The sequence below is a fragment of the Lepidochelys kempii genome, chromosome 2 (assembly GCF_965140285.1).
Source record: "Lepidochelys kempii isolate rLepKem1 chromosome 2, rLepKem1.hap1, whole genome shotgun sequence".
Lineage (NCBI taxonomy): Eukaryota > Metazoa > Chordata > Testudines > Cheloniidae > Lepidochelys > Lepidochelys kempii.
In genome coordinates this window covers 24,874,071-24,900,228 of record NC_136381.1, presented here as the reverse complement: position 1 = coordinate 24,900,228, position 26,158 = coordinate 24,874,071, and the positions used below count along the sequence as shown (strand labels likewise).

The 26,158-nt window shown below is 45.4% G+C and overlaps 1 protein-coding gene across 2 annotated transcripts in view; it reads left to right on the top strand.

Annotated features, from left to right (window-relative positions):
- DEPTOR (DEP domain containing MTOR interacting protein) overlaps nucleotides 1–26,158 on the top strand; it is a 131,114-nt gene that overhangs the window by 27,011 nt on the left and 77,945 nt on the right. For both annotated transcript variants that reach the window (XM_073330244.2, XM_073330243.2), the window contains exons 3-4: nucleotides 17,534–17,712; nucleotides 22,331–22,454. In XM_073330244.2, the coding sequence (XP_073186345.1) occupies nucleotides 17,534–17,712; nucleotides 22,331–22,454 (303 nt within the window). The remainder of the gene's footprint in view (nucleotides 1–17,533; nucleotides 17,713–22,330; nucleotides 22,455–26,158) is intronic.

Below are 26,158 nucleotides of genomic sequence, written 5' to 3'. Positions count from 1 at the left end.
ATCCCAGAATGATGTTTGCTTTTTTTGCAACAGAGTTACACTATTGACTCATATTTAGCTTGTGTTCCACTATGACTCTCAGATCCCTTTCCACTCCTTCCTAGGCAGTCGTTTCCCATTTTATATCTGTGCAGCTGATTGTTCCTTCCTAAATGGAGTACTTTGCATTTGTTCGTATCCTATTTACTTCAGACTATTTCTCCAGTTTGTCCAGATCATTTTGAACTATAATCCTATCCTCCAAAGCACTTGCAACCCCTCCCAGCTTGGTATCATCCGCAAACTTTATAAATGTACTCTCTATGCCATTATCTAAATCATTGATGAAGATATTGAACAAAACCAGACCCAGAACTGATCCCTGTGGGACCCCACTCATTATGCCCTTCCAGCATGACTGTGAACCACTGATAACTACTCTCTGGGAATGGTTTTCCAACCAGTTATGCACCCACCTTATAGTAGCTCCATCTAAGTTGCATTTCCGTAGTTTGTTTATGAGAAGGTCATGAAACATGAAATAGAGTTCTGCGTGGATGTAGAGCAATGGTTTCCAAACTTGGTTCGTGGCTTGTTCAGGTAAGCCTCTGGCAGGCCGTGAGACGTTTTGTTTACCTGAAACAACGAGGAGTCCTTGTGGCACCTTAGAGACTAACAAATTTATTTGGGCATAAGCTTTTTCTTAGTCTCTAAGGTGCCACAAGGACTCCTTGTTGTTTTTGCTGATACAGACTAACATGGCTACCACTCGGAAACTTGTTTACCTGAGTGTCCACAGGTATGGCCGCTAGCAGTTCCCAGTGGCTGCGGTTCACAGCTCCCAACGGCGAACCACGGCCACTGGGAGCTGTGAGCGGCCGTACCGGCAGACACTCAGGTAAACAAAGCGTCTCGCAGCCCACCAGGAGCTTACCCTGAACAAGCTGCGAACCACGTTTGGGAACCATGGGTATAGAGGTAAATCTGGCATAAAATTATCTAGTCTTAACTACTGTTGTAATATGAATATCTTTTGACTGTTGTTACAGTCCTTGAAACTGGGTGAGTAAAATACCATTTCATCAAATTATATAACATGCCTTTGAAGATCTGGCTATTTCTTCCATCATTCATTTTCTGCTCAAGAGCAAGTACTAGCAGTGGTCTTTTCATTTTTTACCTCTTGCTCAGACAGAAGCAAGAAGTATTTAAAGAGGAAGGATGTATCTTTCAATTAAGACTTGATAGGGATTCTAAATCCAGTTCTACCCTAGTTTTCCTAGGGGAACTTTGGGCAAATCACTTAGAGCTAGATTGTGCCGGTTCAACACAGCCCTGCTTTAGGGGTAGTATGGAGCTGCACCTCTCCACAGAAAGGGAGTGGGGGGAGACTCCGTCCGTCCTCTCCCCACCCCCGCTGCCTGAGGGAGTACATAGCCTGCTACACATCCTTCAGGAATGTAGCATATTCACACTCACCCTCTTCCCAACTGGCTGGTGTGGGAATGGAGCCTGTGACACAGAAGCCCATTGGCTGTTGACACAGAGTAGTGAACTGTTATCAGGCCTAACAAACTCACTACACCTATCACATTGCTGTCATAGTATTTACCTATGAAGAATGTTGTGTGAGGTATCAAATGAAAGCTTATATTAAACTGGTTATTATAAGCTTTGCACGTTGTATGTATGGGTGACAATTAAATTGTTGTATGTATATACTAAAAATGTTTAAACCGTGTAACCAGGCACAGTTGATTAACAAGTTTGTTCAAGACAAAGGAATGTAGATTTGCCAGTCTGCCTAGGTCTCTGATGTATGCAGTGTTGTTGCAGCCATGTCAGTCCCAAGATATTAGAGAGACAAGGTGGGTGAGGGAATATCTTTTATTGGACCAACTTCTGTCGGTGAGAGAAACAAGCTTTTGAGCTTACACAGAGTGTCACGGCTAAATGCGCGGTTGAACAGAACGTTTAGCATAAGTAGTTACATATTTCAAGGGACCATTCAAGATCCACTTGAAATATATGTTAACTACTTATCTAAACAATCTGTTTCACCTTTTGTATTTCTCTGTAGCACTCTGAGTATGTTTCCAGTTCCAAAAGAAGAGCTCTGTGTAAGCTCAAAAGCTTGTCTCTTTCACCAACAGAAGTTGGTCCAATAAAAGATATCACCTCGCCCCACCTAGCTCTCTGATGTAAATCAAGTATTGTGAAAGCCAGAACACAATGGGAGCTGCATTTGTATGTGAGGCAACAGGAAAAGCCATGTTGACAGGGGGATGTGAAAGCATGGGAAGGCACCGGAGACTAAAACCACTCTGTTAGCCCTGGTCTACACTACGAGTTTAGGTCAAATTTAGTAGTGTTAGATTGATTTAACCCTGCACCTGTGCATACAACGAAGTGATTTTTGTCAACTCACTGGGCTCTTAAAATTGATTTCTGTACTCCTCCCCAATGAGGGGATTAGCACTGAAATCGACATTGCCGGGTCGAATTTGGGTTAGTGTGGACGCAATTCGACAATATTGGCCTCCGGGAGCTATCCCACAGTGCTCCATTGTGACTGCTCTGGACAGCGCTCTCAACTCGGATGCACTGGCCAGCTACACAGGAAAAGCCCCGCAAACTTTTGAATTTCATTTCCTGTTTGGCCACCATGGCGTGACCACGCAGAGCTTATCAGCAGAGACGGCCATGGAGTCCCAGAATTGCAAAAGAACTTCAGCATGGACCAAACGGGAGGTACTGGATCCGATCTCTGTATGGGGAGATGAATCCAAGCTATCAGAACTCCATTCCAAAAGACGAAATGCCAAAATATTTGAAAAAATCTCCAAGGGCATGAAGGACAGAGGCAATCACAGGGACCCGCAGCAGTACCGCATGAAACTTAAGGAGCTCAGACAAGCCTACCAAAAATGCAAGAGGCAAACGCCCACTTGGGGTCAGAGCCCCAGTCATGCCGCTTCTATGATGAGCTGCATGCAATTCTAGGGGGTGCCCCTACAACTACCTCACACCTGTATGTGGACTCCTGCAAGGGAGTCTCATGCAACAGGGATGAGGATTTTGGGGACGAGGAAGATGATGAGGAAGGGGAGGTTGAAGATAGCGCACACCAGGCAAGCGGAGAAACCGTTCTCCCCAACAGCCAGGAACTGTTTATTACCCTGGATCCAATACCCTCCCAATCCTGGCTCCCAGACCTTGAAGGCGGAGAAGGCACCTCTGGTGAGTGTACTTTTATAAATATAATATATGGTTTAAAAGCAAGTGCGTTTAGTGATTAATTTGCCCTGAAGACTTGGGAAGCATTCGCGGCCAGTACAGCTACTGGAAAAGTCTGTTAATATGTCTGGGGATGGAGCGGAAATCCTTCAGGGACATCTCAATGAAGCTGTCCTGGAGGTACTCCCAAAGCCTTTGCAAAAGGTTTATGGGGAGGGCAGTCTTATTGCGTCCTCCGTGGTAGGACACTTTACCATGGCAGGCCAGTAGCACATAGTCTGGAATCATTGCATAAGAAAGCATGGCAGTGTGTGGTCCTGGTGTTTGCTGGCATTCAAGCAACATCTGTTCTTTATCTCTCTGTGTTATCCTCAGGAGAGTGATATCATTCATGGTCACCTGGTTGAAATAGGGAATTTTATAAAGGGAACATTAGAGGTGGCAATTCCTGCTGGGCTGTTTGCCTGTGGCTGAAAAGAAATCATCCTCGCTGTTAGCCACGCGGTGGGGGGAGGGGTGAAGCGATCATCCCAGAGAATTGGGTGTGGGAAGGGTTTAGTTGGGTTTTTGCTGCACGTTAACCCAAAAACATCAGCCCCTCCTTTTAAATGGCCACTGTGTCTTTTTCAATTTTAATCTCCCTTTTTTTCCTCCCGCAACTGCAAATGTTTCAACGCTGCAACTACCATCTCCGTCCCAGAGGCTAGCGCAGATAAGAAGGTGAATAAACCGCACTCGCAATGAAATGTTCTCTGAGGTCATGCAGTCCACCCAAACTGAAAGAGCCCAGCAGAATGCGTGGAGGCAGACAATGGCAGAGTCCAGGAAAGCACGAAATGAACACGAGGACAAGTGGCGGGAGCAACAGGAGATGTGGTGGGATCAAGAGGAAAGGTGGTGGCAGCATGATGAAAGGAGACAGGATGCAATATGCTGAGGCTACTGGAGGATCAAACTGATATGCTCCAGCATATGGTTGAGGTGCAGGAAAGGCACAGACCGCCACTGCAGCCCCTGTGTAACCAACCACCCTCCTCCCCAAGTTCCATAGCCTCCTCACCCAGATGCCCAAGAACGTGGGGGAGGGGGTGGCGCTCCAGGCACCCAACCACTCCACCCCAGAGGACAGTCCAAGCAACAGAAGGCTGGTATTCAATAAGTTTTGAAGTGCAGTGTGGCCTTGTCCTTCCCTCCTCCCCCACTCCACCCGGTGCTTCCCTCCTCCCCCACCCCTTCCTGGCTACCTTGGCAGTTATTCCCCTATTTGTGAGATGAATTAATAAAGAATGCATGAATTTGTAACAACAATGACTTTATTGCCTCTCCAAGTGGTGATCGAAGGGGGGAGGCGAGGGCGGTTGGCTTACAGGGAAGAAGAGTCAACCAAGGGGGTGGGTTTTCATCAAGGAGAAACAAACAGAACTGTCACACTGTAGCCTGGTCAGCCATGAAACTGGTTTTCAAAGCTTCTCTGATGCGCAGCGCGCCCTGCTGTGCTTTTCTAACCTCCCTGGTGTCTGGCTGCACGTGATTTGCCTCAATTTCCCACCCCACCATAAACGTCTCCCCCTTACTCTCACAGATATTGTGGAGCACACAGCAAACAGTAATAACAATGGGAATATTGGTTTCGCTGAAGTCTAACCGAGTCAGTAAACTGCGCCAGCGCGCTTTTAAATGTCCAAATGCACATTCTACCACCATTCTGCACTTGCTAAGCCTATAGTTGAACAGCTCCTGACTACTGTCCAGGGTGCCTGCGTATGGCTTCATGAGCCATGGCATTAAGGTGTAGACTGGGTCCCCAAGGATAACTATAGGCATTTCAACATCCCCAATGGTTATTTTCTGGTCTGGAAAGTAAGTCCCTTGCTGCAGTTGTTCATACAGACCAGAGTTCCTGAAGATGCGAGCGTCATGTACCTTTCCCAGCCATCCCAAGTCGATGTTGGTGAAACGTCCCTTGTGATCCACCAGTGCTTGCAGCACCATTGAAAAGTACCCCTTGAGGTTTACGTACTGGCTGCATTGGTGATCCGGTCCCAAGATAGGGATATGCATTCCGTCTGTTGCCCCACCACAGTTAGGGAATCCCATTGCAGTAAAGCCATTCACTATAACTTGCACATTTCCCAGAGTCCTTGATAGCAGCAGTTAAATGATTGCGTTGGCTACTTGGATCACAGCAGCCCCCACAGTAGATTTACCCACTCCAAATTGATTCTCGACTGACCGGTAGCTGTCTGGCATTGCAAGCTTCCAGAGGGCTATCGCCACTCGCTTGTGAACTGTGAGGGCTGCTCTCCTCTTGGTATTCTTGCGCTTCAGGGCAGGGGAAAGCAAGTCACAAAGTTCCATGAAAGTGCACTTATGCATGTGAAAGTTTCGCAGTCACTGGGAATCATCCCAGACCTGCAACACTATGCGGTCCCACCAGTCTGTGCTTTTTTCCCGGGCCCGGAATCGGTGTTCCACGGCACGAGCCTGCCCCATTCCCACCAGAATGGCCAAGTTGCCGGGGCCCATGCTTTGAGAGAAGTCTGTGTCCATGTCCTCATCAGTCTCGTCACTGCACTGCCATCACTTCCTCACCTGCTTTTGCAGGTTCTGGTTCTGCATATACTGATGGTAATGCGCGAGGTGTTTACAATGCTCATAACTGCTGCGGTGATCTGAGCAGGCTCCATGCTTGCTGTGGTGTGGCGTCTGCAGAAGAGCAGAGTTGCAGGGGAAGCAGTGGTTGGATGACCAGTTTTGCAGACCTACTGCACTGTCTGCTGTCAGGACACAACAGCTGAGTAGGCTGCACGTTTGCCGTGGTATTGCGAGACAAGAGCAGACGAGCAGAGTTGCAGTGGAAGCAGCCCTGCAAGACCACCAGGAGAGCAGAATGGCAGCGAAAGTGGTCGTTTGACGACAGTGGTTTGCAGTCCTACCGCACCGTCTGCTGAAAGCAGTATGGTGCCCGCATGGAAAAAAGGTGCAAAACGATTGTCTGCCCTTGCTTTCATGGAGGGAGGGGCGACTGACGACATGTACCCAAAACCACCTGCGACAATGTTGTTGCCCCATCAGGCATTGGGAGCTCAACCCAGAATTCCAGTGGGCGGTGGAGACTGCAGGAAATGTGGGATAGCTACCCACAGTGCAATGCTCCGAAAGTTGATGCTAGCCTCGGTACTGTGGACGCATCTGCCGACTTAATGCACTTAGTGGGGACACACACCATCACTGTAAAAAATCGCTTTCTAAAAAATCAACTTCTATAAATTTGACCTAATTTCCTAGTGTAGACATACCCTTAGGTGCAGAGAATTCAATTGTACCTTGCCCTTTCATGGGCTTCCCAAGGCTAGGGGAGAGGTCTAGCCCTTAAATCCATCCGTGACTCAGTTTCCCTATCTCCCAGCAGTGGTGTTACACTGAATCCATCTGTGTGTGAGGTGTCTGGTGAAGAACATCATAGAAAAATCTGTGCATAAGTTTGCTCCCTATTTTTTTTTAGGTGTGCATTTTAAAATTACAAGACTTTTCCTTGTATTGGACCAACTTCTGTTGGTGAAAGAGACAAGCTTTTGACCTACACTGAGAAAACAAGACTTTTCCTAGCATCCAAGAAAGTGCTCTGATTTTTAGCTCAGATTCATGATGATGAAGATCTTCCAATGCTGAAAAGGAAAGTAGTTCCCAGTGCACATATTGCTATCGTAAGCGCAATGACAACTTTGCATAGGAAATACTACAGAAAGATAATTCTGCTTGTGGAAAAATTGGTGGAGGTCATGGAATCCAAATCCCAAACAGAAGGCAATGTGAACGGGGTGGCAGGTGTTACTGTGGCAGACATGTTGCTGGTGGTAGCACCTCTGACTCCTGCTGATGGAGTTGGCTGCTGTGCTGTGGGCAGGACATCGGAGATGTTTATGGTCTCTGCCCTTTGTGGATACAGTCTGGCAAATGATTGAGGCTGTGGCATTGATTTAGTATGGGATTTGCAGAAGCACACATCATTGGTCTAACGCTACTGATCTGGAAGTCATTGGTGGAATTCACTCACCCTGACTTCGAGAGCAGAACTAGGCCAGCACCGAATGCTTTTGAAAATCCCACCCTTAGGTGCTAGCTGGGTCAATTTGTACCTCACTATACATGGATCCAACAAAACACTTGAGCATGTGCGTAACTTAATACACATAGGTAGTCCCATTGACTTCTACTGACCTACTTCTGTGCTTGAAGTTCAGCGTGTGCTTAAATACTTTGCTGGATCCGGGCCAAAATATCTTGTCCATGTTTTTGTTAATAAGGGGCCAAATTCATTCCAAGTGTAACTTAGTTGAATTGGTTGGTGTTACACCAGGGTAGACTCTGTGCTGAGCTGGCTGAACTGAATTTGATTATCTACTCTATTACATCAGTTTAATAAAATCAGTGAAGTTGTACCAGAATAAAATTGGTGTAGTGGAGTGGGGAATCAAGCCCTTGTATTCTTCATCTGAATCTCTGCTTCTTTTCATACACTGGACTAGAAAGACGCACTTTCTGTGGCTTATCTTTTCTTTTTTCAACACTAATTCTTCACAGAATTCTTGATTTGTAACCAGCCAATGACTTCAGCCCCTTGAGGCTAAGCATGACTGAGTGGCAAAGAAATTTTTTTTCTTTTTGCACACCTGGCACAGAATAGCTGTAAAAATGCTCCGAAGAGCTGGCTGTTGTCTGACAAAATACACCAGACTTCCCTGCATCCTGAATGGTCTGACTTCTAAAATACCTCTGCTTGCAACTGCAAGCCAGCGCTTAATTTCCATAAATACTATTTATTAAGCACCAAGAATGAGCTGCTCAGTGTTGCGTGAGACCAAGACAAAGACAGCCCTGGCCTCAACAAAACCATTTATCAATCCTGCCCAGGGATCCACATGGCAATGTGATCCTGGCCTTGATCCAGATGCATTATTGCACCTAGCTCAACTCTCATATATATAAATTCCCCTTTTTTGGTGTGGTGCTAGTGAAAGTTATCAGGGGACCCTAGGAACCATGTCTATCCACAAGCAAGGTTCAGTGAGGCTTCAACTGACTAGGTACTGCCATCTGACTAACCTAGTTTGTGGATAAAGGAAGGGAACTTCAGGTGATTCCTGCCATCATCTATAACTTTCACTAGCGCACACTCACACACACGAGTTAGGTAGATGAGCTTCCATTTTCCTTCTGACAAGGGGTAGGTTAAAAAAAATTGCCTGCATTTTGTGGTTTCCATTTGGTCCGCTGTGTAAAAGCAGCCTTATAACGTCTCGTGCCCCAGAGAGACTAGGCTACAGTGCCCAACACCAAGTTGGAGATGGTTGAATTTTCAACATCAATTTTCTTTAAGAAAATGATGACAATGTACTGTCATTGTGGTAGGCAGGGAGAGCATTAGCTTCACTGACATACAAGCAACACAAGCTAGAGAAAATAACTAGCAATGTAGCCCTGTCTGATCATGCAAGTGTTGAGCACTGCCCACCAGCTGCTCAGCAATGTTAATTCGACTGGGCCTTATTCTCTACTGGTTGCCCCTTGTGTGGTCATTTACACTTGTGGAAAAGAGGGATCAACTCTATCATTTTGATTTGATGGCATCTTACACTCACTTTGCACAGGTGCAAATGACTGTGCACAATGAAAGGCAGTGGAGAAGCAGGCCCATTGACTCTAGTGGAAGCCAAGCGCACTCATTCCCCTCAGCACCATACGGCACCAAGCCCTATGCAGTGCCTATCCAGGCCCAGAGTATTTACATAGCAGGTATAAAAGTTATATGAAAACTTAGATACTTTCATTGTTTAATAGGTCAGCCTTGCGGGTTAACATTATGCTCCATTGTCATAAATAAAAAGCATAGATTGGGCCCAAATTAATCGGCTTTGTTACCTTGGAAATCTTCAAAATCCAAACCCGGCTCAGGATCCAGATTTTGTCAGTGGCCTCTAGCTAGCTTCATAATGGCTCAAACGAAAACCCCAGGTCCAAATGCCCTTACATTGTGGTGGTGCTCAGATGCGAATCTGTGGGTCTGAATTTGTGGCTCTAGTCCAAGCCCATCTCGAGGAGAAAGCTGTGTGATTCCAAGTCTAGGCTCCGAACTGTGTATTGGTGTGGCGCTGAGCCTGCACTGAGTCTATTGGCATCAGTAGGGCACCATGTGGGTGTGATTGTGCATAGTCAGTTGGAGGATCAAGGTTTAGTTATCTTCTAAACTTAAAGAATTTACTAATTTCCCCCTCCATTAACACCCATCCCACCCCCCAACAGACCATGCCAGTGACTAATTTAAGGTCACAGAAGCACTGGTATGTTGCAGCTTTTTTGGTAGGAGACATTAATATCTTTTCTTCTTTAGTGTCCTCTGAGGCCACTTATTTAAAGTCCCTCTAAGGCTGGCTCGGCATCCTGGCAACTTCTTTCCACATTGCAGACACGGCTACCTGCGTATATTAGAGACAGGCATGATAAGGGGAACTGATTTCAGAAGATGCTTTAAAGACAACCTTTAAAATGTTTATTTCAGGGGACAGAATTTCCTCCCTGCCACACATACTAACAGAAATATCTTTGTCCAGTTTCTAGTGTAACCCACTGGTTTCAAGACTGTTCTAGCTGCTATGAATATCGGGTATCAGAACTACATAGTCTCATAGCTGAGGCATAAATAGAAAGAGGAACACGTAGCTGGAAAGTGTCAGTGGTTAGTTGCTGAGAATTGGCAGGCCTGTGTAGAAATGCTTGTCCTAGGCAATAAGCATTGCATTTCCAGAATACCTTCACCTCGGCCTCTATGTGCAATGTTTATATTTTCACTGACCGACATTTTTTGGCTGGGAAGACAGAGGGAGAGTAAGGGTTTAAATGTAGAATAGAACTGTAATATTTAGGTATTTCTTGCAGCTGTTTATTTTTCCTTACTCTTTATTTTGGTATGATGAAGAGACCTAGAATGGGACTTTCAACTTTCAATGGTACTTTTACTCCTAAATCACCTTGGCACTTTTGAAAATCCCACCAAATATTTACCATGCTATGGGACAGATTCACTGAAGTAAATTATACACCCCCTACTTCCAGCAAGGCCTCAGGCACCCCAGGTAAATCTCAACTTGAGGGAGAACTGGTGATGTTTCTGCCACTGCCCTCCTTTGGTTTGTCCATCTGGAGAGGGTCAGCTTTGTCTTTCATTGGGGCTCTTTCAGAGCAGTGGTGCAAGTGGAATCCATTTCTTATCAGTACGAGGGGGGGAGGGAGCAGCTAACGGGGGGCACGTGACCTCCTCAAATGACCCTCCACATGACTCCTCCCTGCCCTACCCCCAGCCCGGGGCCCCCATGCTCTCCCTGTCCTCTCTCCATGTTCCAGCCCCCTTACCCGGGGAGGAGTGGGCTCTGTCCTCTTCCTGCTGTGCCGGAGACTTCGGAACCATAGCGGTGAAAGGAGCAGAACGTGGGGCTGCTGGGTGCTCTACCACCCCAGCTCTTCCATGCAGGGTCTCCTTTGTCTGTATAGCAGCCCTACAGGAGGACAGGGCTGGGGCTGGGGCTGGAGCAGAGGAGGGAGAGGGGGCAGGGCTGGGGATGGTACAGTCATGCCGGAGGAGCTGCCGGCGTGGGGCCGCCTGGTGGCCCCATGTTCTGCTCTTTTCCCTGCTGCAGTTCCTGGGAGAGCCCTGAACCGCAGAGCTCTCCCGGGGCCCACAGCAGGGAAAAGAGCAGAACACCTGCAGCACAGCTGTACCACCCCCAGCCCTGTCCTGTGGCAGGGCTGTTGTAGAGATGGAAGAGACCCTGCGTGGAATGGCTGGGAGCGGTACATCTGTGCCGGAGGAGCTGCCAGCCTGGGGCTGCCCAGTTTCCCCACGTTCTGCTCCTCCTGTGTCTTCCCGGTATGCCCTACCAGCTATAAATACATGGCTGGTAAGGTGTACCGCCCTACTTGCACTGCTGTTTAGGAGTCATTGAGGGAGGATGCTGAACCAGTGTGCTCTCTGGCTAACCTTTTACACACTCTCTTCTCTTCTTGTCTAGCATTTCCCACTATTTGGGCAACTTTGTTCCCAAAACCCAGCCATCCCTAGCAGAAAGGAGGTTGTGACCCTGCTTTACTCCAACACAGCCTCTTTGCTTGGCAGACGTTCTAGCACTCTGAAACCTGCAGTGGGTTTTATGACAGCAGAAGCCGGTGCAAGCCCGGAGTGAACCTGAGCCACCCAGTATTTACCTGCTAATTTCTAAGGAAGACATTGTGGTATTATACGGTGCCAATGTTAAGTTTACAAAAGCATATAAATAATTAAATCATGTATAATCCCTTCCCCTCCTTGTGTCCTCACTTTTCTGTCAAGTCCATCTTTTGAATCTGATCCTGTAAACACTTGCTAGCATGAGTAGTCACATAGAAACCAATGGGACTATTCACTGTAGTAAGCACTACACAAAGCAGTAAGTGTTTGCAGGGTCTGGGTCAGTAGATTTTAAGCTCTTTTGGGGCAGGGACCTGTTTTCTGTGCAGTTTCTGTGAAGCTCCTAGCTACCACATTGGTGAACACTAGGAAAAAATTAGTAAATATGAAGAGACTCAGCAGTAAACTGTCCATTCACTGGGGTTTGTGCTGTTTAAAAACTTTGCAGTTCTACAGTCACACACGTCTTACACTATGTGATGGCATGTCTGCAAAAGAGACCTGATCTGGTGAAAATGAAGTGGGGTGAGAATGATACAAAACCTCCTCATATGCTTTTGTCTGAAATAAGCATATCAGAACCAAATTGTACAATGCCAGAGCTTTGCTGGGATAAATGTAGTGACTATGTAGAAAGTGCTATACTGACAACATGGGAAGTGCTGGAGGACCAGTCAGCCTCCTTACCAGTTGTTTCAAGGAAAGGTGCAAGAAACCTCTGCAACAGATATGGCAATTCTCCTGCAATATCCTTGAAAGATCTTATTGTATTGTTTATGTATTATTGTGGTCTGGGATTAAATGCAACCTCCCTAGAGGGCAGATGTGACAGCCGTTGCAATCCTATTCAGTATCTTTGGGGTCCACTGTTTTAAATGAATGGTTTATATGTGACTGTGTTCGACTCCATGGGGGAGGGCTACCACAGCTCCTCCAGGAACTAAAAACAGTGGGTGGGAATTAAGGTAAATCAGCAAAGTTGTGTGTCCCTCCCTGCCCCAAAAGGTACTGCTTCCTGGGGGTGCTCAAATATGCTAGTTCAAATTAGATTCTCCAGAGACTGACAGACAAAAGGAAGGGCTTTCCACACACTAAGCTGGGGAGAGAGGTAGATACGCTGGAGTGTAGGGATAGGGTCCAGAGTGACCTAGACAAATTGGAGGATTGGGCTAAAAGAATCTGATGAGGTTCAACAAGCACAAGTGCAGAGTTCTTCACTTAGGATGGAAGAATCCCATGCACTGCTACAGGCTGGGGACTGACTGGCTAAGCGGTAGTTCTGCAAAAAAGGACCTTGGGATTACAGTGGATGAGAAGTTGGATATGAATCAACAGTGTGCCCTTGTTGCCAAGAAGGCACACAGCATATTGGGCTGCATTAGTAGGAGCATTACCAGCAGATCGAGGGAAGAGATTATTCCCCTCTATTCAGCACTGGTGAGTATTGCATCCAGTTTTGGGCCTCCCACTACGGAAAGGATGAGGACAAATTGGAGAGAGTCCAGCAGAGGGCAGTGAAAGTGATTAGGGGGCTGGGGCACATGACTTATGAGGAGAGGAACTGGGATTATTTAGAAGAGAAGAATGAGGGGGGATTTGATAGCAGCCTTCAACTACCTGAAGGGGGGTTCCAAAGAGGATGGAGCTCAGCTGTTCTCAGTGGTGGCAGATGCCAGAACAACAAGTAATGGTCTCAAGTTGCAGGTCTAGGTTGGATATTAGGAAAAACTATTTTACTAGGAGGGTGGTGAAGCACTGGAGTGGGTTACCTAGGGAGGTGGTGGAATCTCCATCCTTAGAGGTTTTTAAGGCCCGGCTTGACAAAGCCCTGGCTGGGATGATTTAGTTGGGGTTGGTCTTGCTTTGAGCCGGGGGTTGGATTAGATGACCTCCTGAGGTCTCTTCCAACTCTAATCTTCTATGATTCTATGACTTTTGGATAAATAGCCTGAGTTTAAACTGATTCAGAGGCTTCTTTCTGATACAGCATACAGACAGGACTTTCTGTTCAAAGTGGTGGGGGAGTGCTCTAATCCTTGTGGAAGGGTGGGAAGGATTTAACCTACTGAAGCTTCATAAGATTGATGAATGACCGCTGGTAGGCTTTTTAGCATGCATGTAGGTTCTTTTATTGTTTTTAATATGCTTTCTCTGTAATCCTTTCACCTGAAGAATAAATGTGCTTCCTTAGAAAGAGCTCTGTGATGAATTGTAATTCATAGCCTGTGGAGAGAAAGCAAAGTGCAGATGCTGGCCTTTTAAGCAGTCTGGCTTGCTGGGGATATAACTGTATAGGCAGGGAGCTGTGCATCTGGAAAAACCCTGGTCAGGAGGGAGAGAGATGCAGTTTTCTCCCCAGGAGAGCTGACAGCTGAAGAGTCGGGAGCCTGGAGGAGGTGCCCTTGAGGGATCATAGAGAGGGGGAATACAGGTGCAGTTGCCCTGAACTATGACAACCTCAGAAAGGATAATTTCCCTAGTAGAAAACTTAATGGACAAGTGCTAGGAGTGGTTTCTTCCCAGGGAGTTAGTGACTAGTTTTTGGTTTCTCAACCAAAAAGCTCAATTTTTCCTTTAAGTAATGCTAATTATGATTGCTCTGCCAGTCCATGTTTTGCCTGGTAAGGAAATGAGAGATTGTTCTGGATTAGCATAAAACAGACAAATGTGCAAGCAAAGACCTACTCATGCAAATATGTAAATGTTAAATACAGTGTATATTTGCTGGAAGCTTGAATATGATAAATGCATACACATGTGAATTTCAATGGGCTGAATATAGTATACGCTTTTTACTGTCCTGTTAGTTTCAGAGACCAGCGGAAATGCTCTCACATTTTTCTTCAAATAGGGCAGAATGTGGTCCCCAGTACAAAAAATGTCCTTGATGCCATCTTGAGTAATATGAGGAGTTACATTTGTGTGATACTCTAATACTGTGATGAAGGCTGGTTTCTTGTGATAGTTACAGTTGAGTTGCGAAGTATCAGTGGCTAGACAGTAGGTGACTCTTCGATCACTCTTCAAAGGCCTCTGGAAACAAGATTCCCCCACCTTCACTAAGTTTTATGAGTAAACTTTGCTCTGTGAATCAGACCTGTCTCTAAGTAGCTCTTGAGCAATTCTTTTTATAGCTACTTAGCTAGAGAAACCATGTTTGTGTTCTTGATCCACAGGGCTGAACACTGAAACACTTTCAGAATGCCAGAGTCCAAACATCTGCTCTGTGTAATTAAAAATAGATGCAGTAAATGTATATGGGGCTTATACATCATGATTAACACTAGGTCTTTTAAAAAAATGTCTTTATTTTGTTCCATTCAGTTAGGAGCATGTTCAGAGTAGTGGGCTAGCCCTGTGGCCTAATGGTAGTGCTATACGTTGCTATGCAGGAGGGTTGGTTTCCCTTTCTGGTGTCACACCCCAAGCCTGTTAGGCCCAGAAGTAGTGCAAATAATTCCCCCCACACACCTTGGGAAAGGAGAGGTTTGAGACACGTGTCACATAATGTAATGTCTGGAATAACAGTTATTTCCCATTCCCATTTGATACTTGTAGGTAAATGCTGACTATTGCTTGATACTAGTGCCTTTTTAACTCATATCAACACCTTATGTAGGTGCAAAGAATTGTCAGAGCCTGATTCTCCGTTTATGCCGGCGTAACTCCATTCATTTACTTTTATACCAATAGAAGTGAAAGGTTGATCAAACCCACTCTGTACATATAGATATATTTATGCTGTTTCAGTATTGTACTTTCAGATGACTGTGTAGCTTAAAAAATGGACACAGAACACTGATAATTCCAGGGTCTTTCAATAAAAAGTGCAGGCTTTTTCTTCCAAGCAAGATGACAGCTGTTACTGTGCAGCTGGAAAATATCAGAGCTGTAAGCAAAGACATATTTTAGTTTACTGTATTTCACAATGCATAGAAGGCTTATCGTCAGTGGGTTTTGCTTTAAATACTCTCATTTGATTTCTATGTGGTTTTTAACTTAAAAGTATTCATTTTGATGGTGTTCGTAAAGTTGCCGTTTAAACCATAATATGGACTTGGGGGAGGGGGAGCAATCTGGTTTTAGGATCAATATTGCAAATCAGAAAAGTTGCTACATTAGTATTTGTGTATAGTTTTAGGTAAAACCCTTATTTAAGGCTTGTCTGTGACCCAGTAATGGCATCAATAACATCCTCAGCTGACTTATTTGTCTTTTGTGGGTTTCAAAAGGAAATAGTGTGATGCTAAGGCATGCTAATATCACCCTGAGAGGAAGGATTTACTAGTGTTTAGGGCCCTGCTCTGGTGACCCAGATTCAATTCCCTCCTTGGCCACAGACTTCCTGTGTGACCTTAGACAAGTCACCTAGTCTCTCTGTGCCTCAGTTCTCCATCTATAAATAGGGATAATAGCACTGCCCTACCTCCCAGGGGCATTTTGAGGATAAATACATTAAAGGTTGTGAGGTGCTGCAATACTGGGGACCATATAAATATCTTAGACTAGATTAGTTAGTCAGGAATAACTATTGTTCATATAGCATTGATTTGTCCTTGTGCCAATACTTTAAACTGTTCTACCTTTTTATGCTACTTGTTTCCTGAGGACAGCCCCTGTGTGCCTGCACAGAGCCCCACTGAAGTCAATGGGACTATTCTTAGGGTGAAATTTTGGTGCCATTGAAGTAAACGGCAACACTTCCGTTGATTTCAGTGGAACCAGAATTTCACTCACAGCGCATAAAGTTAAATATGTGTGTAAGTCTTTGCAATAGGAGCCCAAATTCCCCCTCCCCCCGCCCCACCCTCTGTGACGTGCTCTATGGAGTGGTTCTTGTGCTTTCTTCATAGTTGTTATGGATAAATAGCACTATTTCACTAGGAGGGTGGTGGAGCACTGGAGTGGGTTACCTAGGGAGGTGATGGAATCTCCATCCTTAGAGGTTTTTAAGGCGTGGCTTGACAAAGCCCTGGCTGAGATGATTTAGTTGGGGTTGGTCCTGCATTGAGCAGGGGGTTGGACTAGATGACCTCCTGAGGTTTCTTCCAACCCTGATATTCTGTGATTCTATAAAAAATGCAATAGTTGTCAGTAAAATTATTCATTAAAAGTGAAAAGTAATAAATAAGAATGCAGTTAACTTCTACAAAATCTCTGCCTGTTGTTCTGTAATACATAAAATAGATAAACAGATAAATATAAAAGAAGCTATCAGTTACGTTAATTTGGGAAAATGTCTAATCATAAAGCTACTGTGGTCAGTCCAGATACTCTCACGTGGGCTTTTGCCACCCATACTAAATGTGTAAGAAGCAATTGCTGGGTTTGCTTTCAAAATGGTGGGTGGGATTTTGCAGCTGTCAGATCTCTGATAATGAAGCTCCTCCATTGCCAGTTGCTGAGATCAGTTTCCCATAGAAAAGAAAGTAGCGGCTGTGTGTTACATAGTGTTGTGTGGAAACTGTTTAGATGCTGACTTCTAAATGGCAAGCCCTGTACCTAGTATGTAGCGTCGAGAAGATGTAGTTCCATAACCAGTGGAAGTTAAGAGGAACGGCACCACAAAAAACCTGCAGCTGAATCCATCAAGTGGTGTTAACGAATCTTTGGCGGTGGGCTTTCCCAAAATAATGCAGTAATGTCAAGCATATTAAAGGTAATGTGCGAGAATTAGTCTCAGCTCATGCCAAAGTGTTAACATTTAATTTTATTGACACACTGAGGCATGCGTTCCTGTGTTTAGCAGATTATACTGAGAATTACATCTGCTTCTCCTCCTGTTTGTTTTCCACTGTAACTGAAAATTCTCCATGTGCTGGGTTTAAAATGGTCTTTGATATTGTTTCTTTTTTCTGCTTTTCTTTCTTTCCCTAGCCGAAAATGAAAATGGTCAGTTGCCAATTTGTGTTTGTATTCTCTGCCTTTCAACAGACTCGCCACCATAACCTTTTATAATTAGGCATAATATTTATTGGGGTGTAGGCGAATTGTGTGGCAGTCAGACCCTAACATGTTTCATAGAAAGGAGTCCTTTCCTCCTCTGGTTATATAGATTCTCTGCAAAGGTTATTAATAATGTGATTTGACCCACAGGCTCAGACTGCATGAAGAAAAGATAATTAAAGATCGAAGGCATCATCTCAAGACATATCCAAACTGTTTTGTTGCCAAAGAATTGATTGACTGGCTGATTGATCGCAAAGAGGCCTCAGACAGAGAGACAGCAATTAAACTTGTGCAGAAATTATTGGATTGCAGTATTATCCATCATGGTGAGTGAAACAGCAGCAGCCACAATTATTTTAAGTTTTTTTTCTTGATAACTGTGATGCAATTAACGGTAACTCCTGACCCTGCTTCTCCAGTTGAAGAAGGCCCCTGATTATTCTGCTGTATGTGGGTGAGACAGGGTTCAGGCATTCCCATGGAAAAGGGAGTCCTTACATCCTGTGCCCTGCTTATCTCTGCTCCATGGGGACTCCCGTACATGCCAGTGTACAGGGGTGACTAAATAGAGATGTAAGGGTGGAGCCTGCAGAGCCATGGCTACTCAGATCCATTGTCCATTTCCCTCTGTAAAGGGGGATGCAGTTGCTTCAGACAACACTGTTGCCTTAGTGCAGGGGTGGGCAAACTTTTTGGGCCGAGGGCCACATCGGGGTTGCGAAACTGTATGGAGGGCTGGGTAGGGAAGGCTATGCCTCCTCAAACAGCCTGGCCCTCACCCCCTATCCGCCCCCTCCCAATTCTGCCCCATGACTACCCCCCTCAGAACCACCAACCCATCCAATCCCCCCTGCTCCTTGTCCCCTGACCCTCCCCTCTCGGGACTCCCTGCCCCAACCAACCTCTGGGACCCCACCCCCAGCCAACCCCCCCTGCTCCCTGTCTCCTGACTGCCCCGACCCCTATCCACACCCCCACCCCTAACCGCCCCCTGGGACCCCACCCCCTATCCAAACCCCCCTGTTCCCCGTCTCCTGACCACCACCTCCCGGGATCCCCTAACTGCTCCCCCCCAGAACCCTCCATCCAACTCCCTCCCCACCTGCTTCCTGTCCCCTGACTGCCCTGACTCCTATCCCCGCCCCCACCCCCTGACAGGCCCCCCGGGACTCCCATGCCTATCCAACCCCCCTCTTCCCCGCCCCTTGACCAACACCCCCCCCGAACCTCCACCCCATCTAACTGCCCCCTGGCCCCTGACTGCCCCCCAGGACCTCCTGCCCCTTATCCAACCCCCGCTCCCTGCCCCCTTACCATGCCGCTCAGAGTGGCAGGAGCTCGCAGCCGCGTAGCCTGGCCAGAGCCAGCCCCGCCACTGAGAGCGCTGGCAGCATGGCGAGCTGAGGCTGCGGGGGAGAGGGGACAGCAGGGGAGGGGCCGGGGGCTAGCCTCCCCGGCCGGGAGCCCAAGAGCCTGGCAGGACAGTCCCGCAGGCCGGATGTGGCCCGCAGGCCGTAGTTTGCCCACCTCTGCCTTAGTGGCTAAAGAATGACTGCACCTCTAGTGTCCTGCAGCAGACAGGGATTTTGTTGTCTGTAGAATGCCTCTGTGTGCTAACATCTAACTACATGAACTTGGGGCTGCTGGAGGGGAGGATTTCTCACTTAGTGAATGAAGTGACTGTAGTGAAACATATTAGATGCAACATCCTTTCTTTATAAACTGAAGCTGTTCTGTACTTTCTCTCTTGTTCTGTATCATGGTGTCCCTGTAGCTTCATTTCTAGAATAATGATGTATTGGAAGTTACATGCATTATTTGTGACATGTGGACACAAACCACTATCAAATCACAATAGTAATGTTTATATACTCATTTTACACCTGTATAAAGTATAGGTGCAAAATGACTACAATGTTCAAGTCAGTGGAGAATCAAGCCCTTTTGTTTCAAGTGCACAGTGTTGTCCAGTTAAAAAGTCAACATATGAAATTGCAGTTTTCCCATCTCTTTATAACAGGAAATAGAGGAAGTTTTGTAATTGACAAAAGTTGCCTTTCTCCAGAGGCATCTGTAAGTGCCTGAGCACTACTGCAACTGTCAGCAATGCATAAACAATACCTTAATTAAAGGGATAAGTTTGCAGCTGGAATGTGTGCAACTACTACACATTCTGCTTGATTCAGAAATTAAAATTCTGCGTCTTTATGGAACCTGGGAATCGAGGTAGATAATTAAAGAACAGATACAAAGTAATTATAGGGGCTCCAAATCCTGATTGCTTTATCCTCTATTGAAGAAATGTCAGTGAATAGTTTACATGGAGGTCAGAGTAACTTAATTTAATTGAGCAATGGAAACTTTATATGTGAAAGTTTGTTTAAATCTTTAATAAAACTTTAAAATGTTTTCCACCTCAGAACATAATCCAAGCCCACTCCTTTCAGCTAGGTAAGTCAACGAGAAAAGGCAGGAGTCCTTGACAAAAAAATATGTTAAAAAAAATTAAGTACTGTCAGGGTTCTTTCCCCACTCTGAACTCTAGGGTGCAGATGTGGGGACCCACATAAAAGACCCCTTAAGCTTATTCTTACCAGCTTAGATTAAAAACTTCCCCAAGGTACAAACTTTGCCTTGTCTTTGAACAGTATGCTGCCACCACCAAGCATTTTAAACCAAGAACAGGGTAAGAGACCACTTGGAGACGTCTTTCCGCCAAAATATCCCCCCAAGCCCGACATCCCCTTTCCTGGGGAGGCTTGAGAATAATATCCTAACCAATTGGTTACAAAATCATCAAAGACCCAAACCCCTGGATGTTGGAACAATGGAAAAATCAGTAAGGTTCTTAAAAGAAATTGCAGTTTTCTGAAATTGCAGTCTTAAAAAAAGGTTTTATTTAAAAAAAAAAAGAAAGGTAAAAATCATCTCTGTAAAATCAGGATGGAAAATATTTTACAGGGTATTCAGATTCAAAACACAGAGGATCCCCCTCTGGGCAAAACCTTAAAGTTACAGAAAACAGGAATAAACCTCCCTCTTAACACAGGGAAAATTCACATAAAACAAAAGATAAACTAATCCGCCCTGCCTGGCTTACCTGTACTGGTTGCAATATTGGAGACTTGGATTAGGATGGGTTGGAGAAGATGGATTTCTGTCTAGCCTCTGTCCCAAGAGAGAACAACCACGTAAACAAAGAGCACAAACAAAAGCCTTCCTCCCCCCACCAAAAGATTTGAAAGTATCTTGTCCCCTTTTTGGTCCTTTGGGTCAGGTGCCAGCCAGGTTAGCTGAGCTTTTTAACCCTTTACAGGTAACAGGATGTTGCCTCTGGCCAGGAGGGATTTTATAGCACTGTATACAGAAAGGTGGTTACCCTTCCCTTTATATTTAGGACAAGTACAAAATTGATATTTTCAAGGATTTTCATTCATTGGCTTCAAAGTTAATGTTATTGCTGTTTCAAGAATGTTCTAATGTAGGACAAGTTCAGATAGCCTAATAAGCCAGGTTCCACAGGGGCTTCTTATGCCACCAGCAGTAAGTTAACACAGTAATGTAATGTTTAATGCTGATGCACTAGTGCCATATGGGTGGAGTATGAGTCTGTGCATGCTGACTGAGAGCTCTGTGGTAATAATAGCTTGACTGGAATGTCCCCCACTTTATTCTATCTTAGTTGGAGCTCATTTCAGTCCACTGTCTCCAATTTAACAAGACTTTCATCAACTGTTCCCCTAAAAACGTTTTCCAACTCTCAATACATTCCCCATTGCCTTTCCCACTCCCCAGCTGGCATGGCAGAGCAATTTGAGAAGTGGAGAAGGAAGGTCATACAGTGAATCTTAGACCTTATTATATGTCTTTGCACAAGTCTCAGGTTTGCTTGATCCAGCCCTGGATTAATGCAAATGAAAGTCATTGGTTAGCCAATCCTTAAATTTACTGATTCAGGATTTTTAAGAAACACCTGATTTAATAATAGAATCATAGAAGATTAGGGTTGGAAGAGACCTCAGGAGGTCATCTTGTCCAACCCCCTGCTCAAAGCAGGAGCAACACCAACTAAATCATCCCAGCCAGAGCTTTGTCAAGCTGGGCCTTAAAAACCTCTAAGGATGGAGAAACCACCACCTCCCTAGGTAACCCATTTCAGTGCTTCACCACTCACCTAGTGAAATAGGCCTCCCCACTGTAACTTGAGACCATTGCTCCTTGTTCTGTCATCTGCCACCACTGAGAACAGCCAAGCTCCATCATCTTTGGAACCCCTCTTCAGGTAGTTGAAGGCTGCTATCAGATCCCCCCTCACTCTTCTCTTCTGCAACAAGGGCACACTACTGACTCATATCCAGCTTCTCATCTACTGTAATCCCCAGGTCCTTTTCTGCAGAACTGCTGCTTAGCCAGTCGGTCCCCAGCCTATAGTGGTGCATGGGATTCTTCCATCCTAAGTGCAGGACTCTGCACTTGTCCTTGCTGAACCTCATCAGATTTCTTTTGGCCCAACCCTCCAATTTGTCAAGGTCACTCTGGACCCTATCGCTACCCTCCATCCTATCTACCTCTCCCCTGAGCTTAGTGGCATCTGCAAACTTGCTGAGGGTGCAAAATCACAAGGTTTTACCAGATAGGTGTCTTTTGCTATGCATCGCTATTGCAGCATCCATTGAAATGAATGGCTGGCAGGCTCCAAAAGATTAGAGATTCTGTTCGGATAATTATCTAAAAGTTTGGATTCCAAAAGATACCACTCAGCCTTTCATGTGTAGGGTCATATTTGTACAATAAACAATTTTGGGGTGGAGGAGGCAGGACTATGCTCTGCATATGCCTGTTCTGTTTTTAAGTTCACTAATGATGATTGGTATCTTGTTCTGATTGTGTTAGGTCTTCAACATAAGTGTGATCATTTCTGATGTCACTTATTTTATGTTTCAGTTTGTGATGAGCATAAGGAATTCAAGGATGTCAAACTTTTCTACCGCTTTAGGAAAGATGATGGAACATTCCCACTGGATAACGAGGTGAAGGTGTTCATGAGAGGACAGAGGCTATATGAAAAGTATGTTGTATGCAAAACCATAGCATGTTGACAGTATTAGCTTCCTTGTAACATCTTCTTTCACATTAGATTGCAAATTCTCCTGTCTTGAATTGTAAATGCTTGAATAGTTCCCAATATGATGAGGCTCCAATTCTCACTGGAACCTTAGCACACTATCACATAATAAATAATAATGGCTGATTTGGCATTTAAAAGTGTAAACCTGGGTCTTAAAACTGTCAGATTGTGGCCTTAATAGTAGACTTAATTTTAGTTAACAAGAAAAACTAATCTTCACTGAGTCAGCCTCCACTATTTCCACAGAAGAAAGATTATATTAAAAGAAGTTACAAAAACAGTCCAGAACATTTAATTAAGAGTTGAAACAGATGGTTATGCTGAGATACTGGATATCCCACTGGATTACTTGGGTCAAATAACTGAGAAGTTTAACCAGATTGTCCACTGTAGAATTAATTTAATTTTCATTCAAGGCACAGGAGGTTGTAACATGGTAGTTTCAGGCAGAATGAATAATATGTTGACATTGATTGTGCAAAAGTGCGAACAGATGTATTATTTATTAAGATGCTTGAAGTAGTATTCCAGAGTGGCTCTAGCTTTCAGGCAGTACACATGTGATTACCTAAGGCAGCAAGGTCCAGATCCTTAGAAGTATTTAGGCACTCAATTGCAATGAGATGGTGCTATCTTAAAGGTGCCTAGATACCTTTAAGGAACAAGCATACAGCAGCCATGTGAGCCACTGTGTTCACTTTGTGTTGCATCAATATTGTTTCCCTGTTAGAAAAAAGTTTTAAATGAAAAGTTCATACAGAGAAAGCTATTAAAGGCAAGAATAAAAACCCCATTAGCATAAACCCCATTCCAGCAACTCCATCTGTACTTACGTGCCCAAGGGGCCAAAGAATCTCCAAATAGCTGTCCCTCCTTCTGCTTGGCCCGCAGAGGAAGAAGGCAGTGGAGGAGTAGTGGGATGCACCCAAAGGGAGAGGCAAAGGATCAACAAGGAAGGAGAACCTGCCAAATCCTCAGTGGGAGGTGAACTTTACTGCCATGCAGCAGGGAGAGTAGCTGGCAACTCCTCTGAAGCACTTACTTGCCCTACAGTTTGTATCAGAACAGTCATCCTCAGGAGCAGTGCATGCTGGGTAGCAGTTTGTGCCAGCAGCTAACATTGTAAATGGACAGACACCTTAAAGGTATTAGAGGGGAAGTGCGACTAGGAACTTGGGTCAAGAGAGATGCAAAGCCACCAGGGAACTGGGGAGGGTGTAGCGGGTGAGAGCAATACGGTCTTTGCATCAGCTGTGAGCCAGAGGTAAGGCTGGAGACACTTCATAGCTGCATGCGCATGCAGGGTTGGGTGAGGGGAACAATTTGGGGTGCAGCCTGTAAACAAGCCTTATGCTTTGTCATCCATGCACCATGCGGTGCTGATATAAAATGTTGTGGAGTTATCCTGTGTATCCTATTTAGTGAAGGACTTTTGACCATGAATGTCTTCCTTTTATTGCTTTTTGGCAAAACTTCTTTGACATACAGAAGCCAGAACACAAAAGTCTTTGATTTTTAATTGAAAGAAGCAAATTACAGGGCAAACTCTATTTTGAATACAGTAATTGACCACTCGAGATTGTTTTCTCAGATAGAGGAGAACTGTGAGATTTCACTGTTGTGGCCAGATTTAGAAGTTGCAACTTGGAACTTAGCCTTGGAACTCAGGAAAACAGTGGAATACAGACACCTCAAAAGCTCACATTTTTATTCTATTTTTTTCAACGCCTTGTAGAGGGCAGAAGAAACAGCTAATAAAAACATTTATCTGAATTATTTTTAGGATCATAGTTGGTAGAGTTGGGAAAGGTCCAGAATCCATCCCTTGGCAAAGTTTCCTTTCTTTATTCCCTTAAAAAACAAGTCATGCGGTGGCCTAGACACTTCAGAACCAAATGAAGGCATCAGAATAAATAAAAAATGTTTCCATGAAGCATGCACCAATGCAATCACATTGTACTAGTTACCCTTCACCCATCTACCAAATCCCTCTCCCCCGCCCCATATGGCATCACTCGTCATTTTTTGCCTATTCCTAGATTGTGAGCTGTTCAGGGCAGAGACCACAGGTTAGAGTCTCAGCTGGTGCAAAATCAATGGAGCAATGCTGATTTGTACCAGTTTAGGATCTGGCCCCGTGTCTTTTATGTGCTCTGTAAATCACCTAGTGCATTACAAGCACTGAATAATAGTTAAATAATTAATAATAAAGGACAGCACACAGTCCCCTGACAGAAAAAAATAAAATGAGTTACCAAACCAACACAACTCTTAATCCTCACCAAAAGGCCTAACAGTATGATGTGGTGTTCTTCACAGAAATAGTGCTTTGTTGTTAGGTTCCAATTATATTCTGTGGACTCTTTTTAGATTTTGAAAATACGCAGGAAAGCACACTGGTTAGAAAAAAGGTTCACATTTGCAAACTCGAATATCTCAGGTTAGGCACCATAAATTTATTTAGGTTCTTTAAATACAATTTGTGGTGCCTCTATTTAATCAACAGAGTTTGAAAATTTTGGCCTAAGCTTCTTGGTCCGTTGTTCAACAACAAAGCAATGTGCTTTGATTCACCATAATTAGAAATAATTTTTCTAATTATGGTGATCAAAAAGGAAAGATGTGAATTGTACTGTTTAAGGGAGAAATATGATTAAGCAGATTTTTTTCTGAACAGTGATCCAAAATTTCTGATTTAGCAAAATGCCTTAGTGCCTCTGTCCTGTATAGGCTTGCCAACTTTCTACTCGCACAAAACCAAATACCCTTGCCCTGCCCCCTGCCCCGCCCCTCACCCAAGGCCCCACCCCTGCCCCGCCCCTTCTCCGAGGCTTTGCCCCCTCTCATGCCATCCCCACCGTCACTCGCTCTCCCCACCCTCACTCACTCACTTTTTTTCACTGGGTTGGGGCAGAGGGTTGGGGTGCAGGAGGAATGAGGGCTCCAGTTGGGGATGCAGGCTCCTGGGTGGGGCTGGGGATGAGAGGTTTGGGGTGCAGGAGGGTGCTCTGGGCTGGGACCAAGAGGTTCAGAGGGCGGGAGGGGGATCAGGGCTGGGGCAGGGGGTTGGGGCTCAGGAGGGGGTGAGGGGTGCAGGCTCCGGGTGATGCTTACCTCAAGCAGCTCCCGGAAGCAGTGGCATGTCTCCCCCTCTGGCTCCTAAACAGAGGCACGGCCAGGTGGCTCTGGGCACTGCCCTGTCCGCAGACGCTGCCCCTGCAGCTCCCATTGGCCACAGTTCCCAGCCAATGGGAGCTGCAGAGCTGGTGCTTGGGGCGGAAGCAGCATGTGGAACCCCCGGGCTGCCCTAAGCGTAGGAGCCAGATGGGTAGACATCCTGCTGCTTCCAGGAGCCATGCAGACCCAAGGAAAGCAGGGAGTCTGCTCTAGCCCTGCTGCGCTGCCGACCGGACTTTTCATGGCCCGGTCAGTGGTGCTGACCAGAGCTACCAGGGTGCCTTTTCGACAGGGCGTTCCAGTTGAAAACTGGGCACCTGGAAACCCTAGTCCTGTATCATGGCTTGACAAAGACTGTTTTACTGCCGTATAATGTTTAACGTCTAAGCTTTTTCTGTAGAATGCTTCCTGGCAATGGCAACTATTTCTTGCTTGCTGTAGGAAAAAAAACAGGTGGTACCTTATTT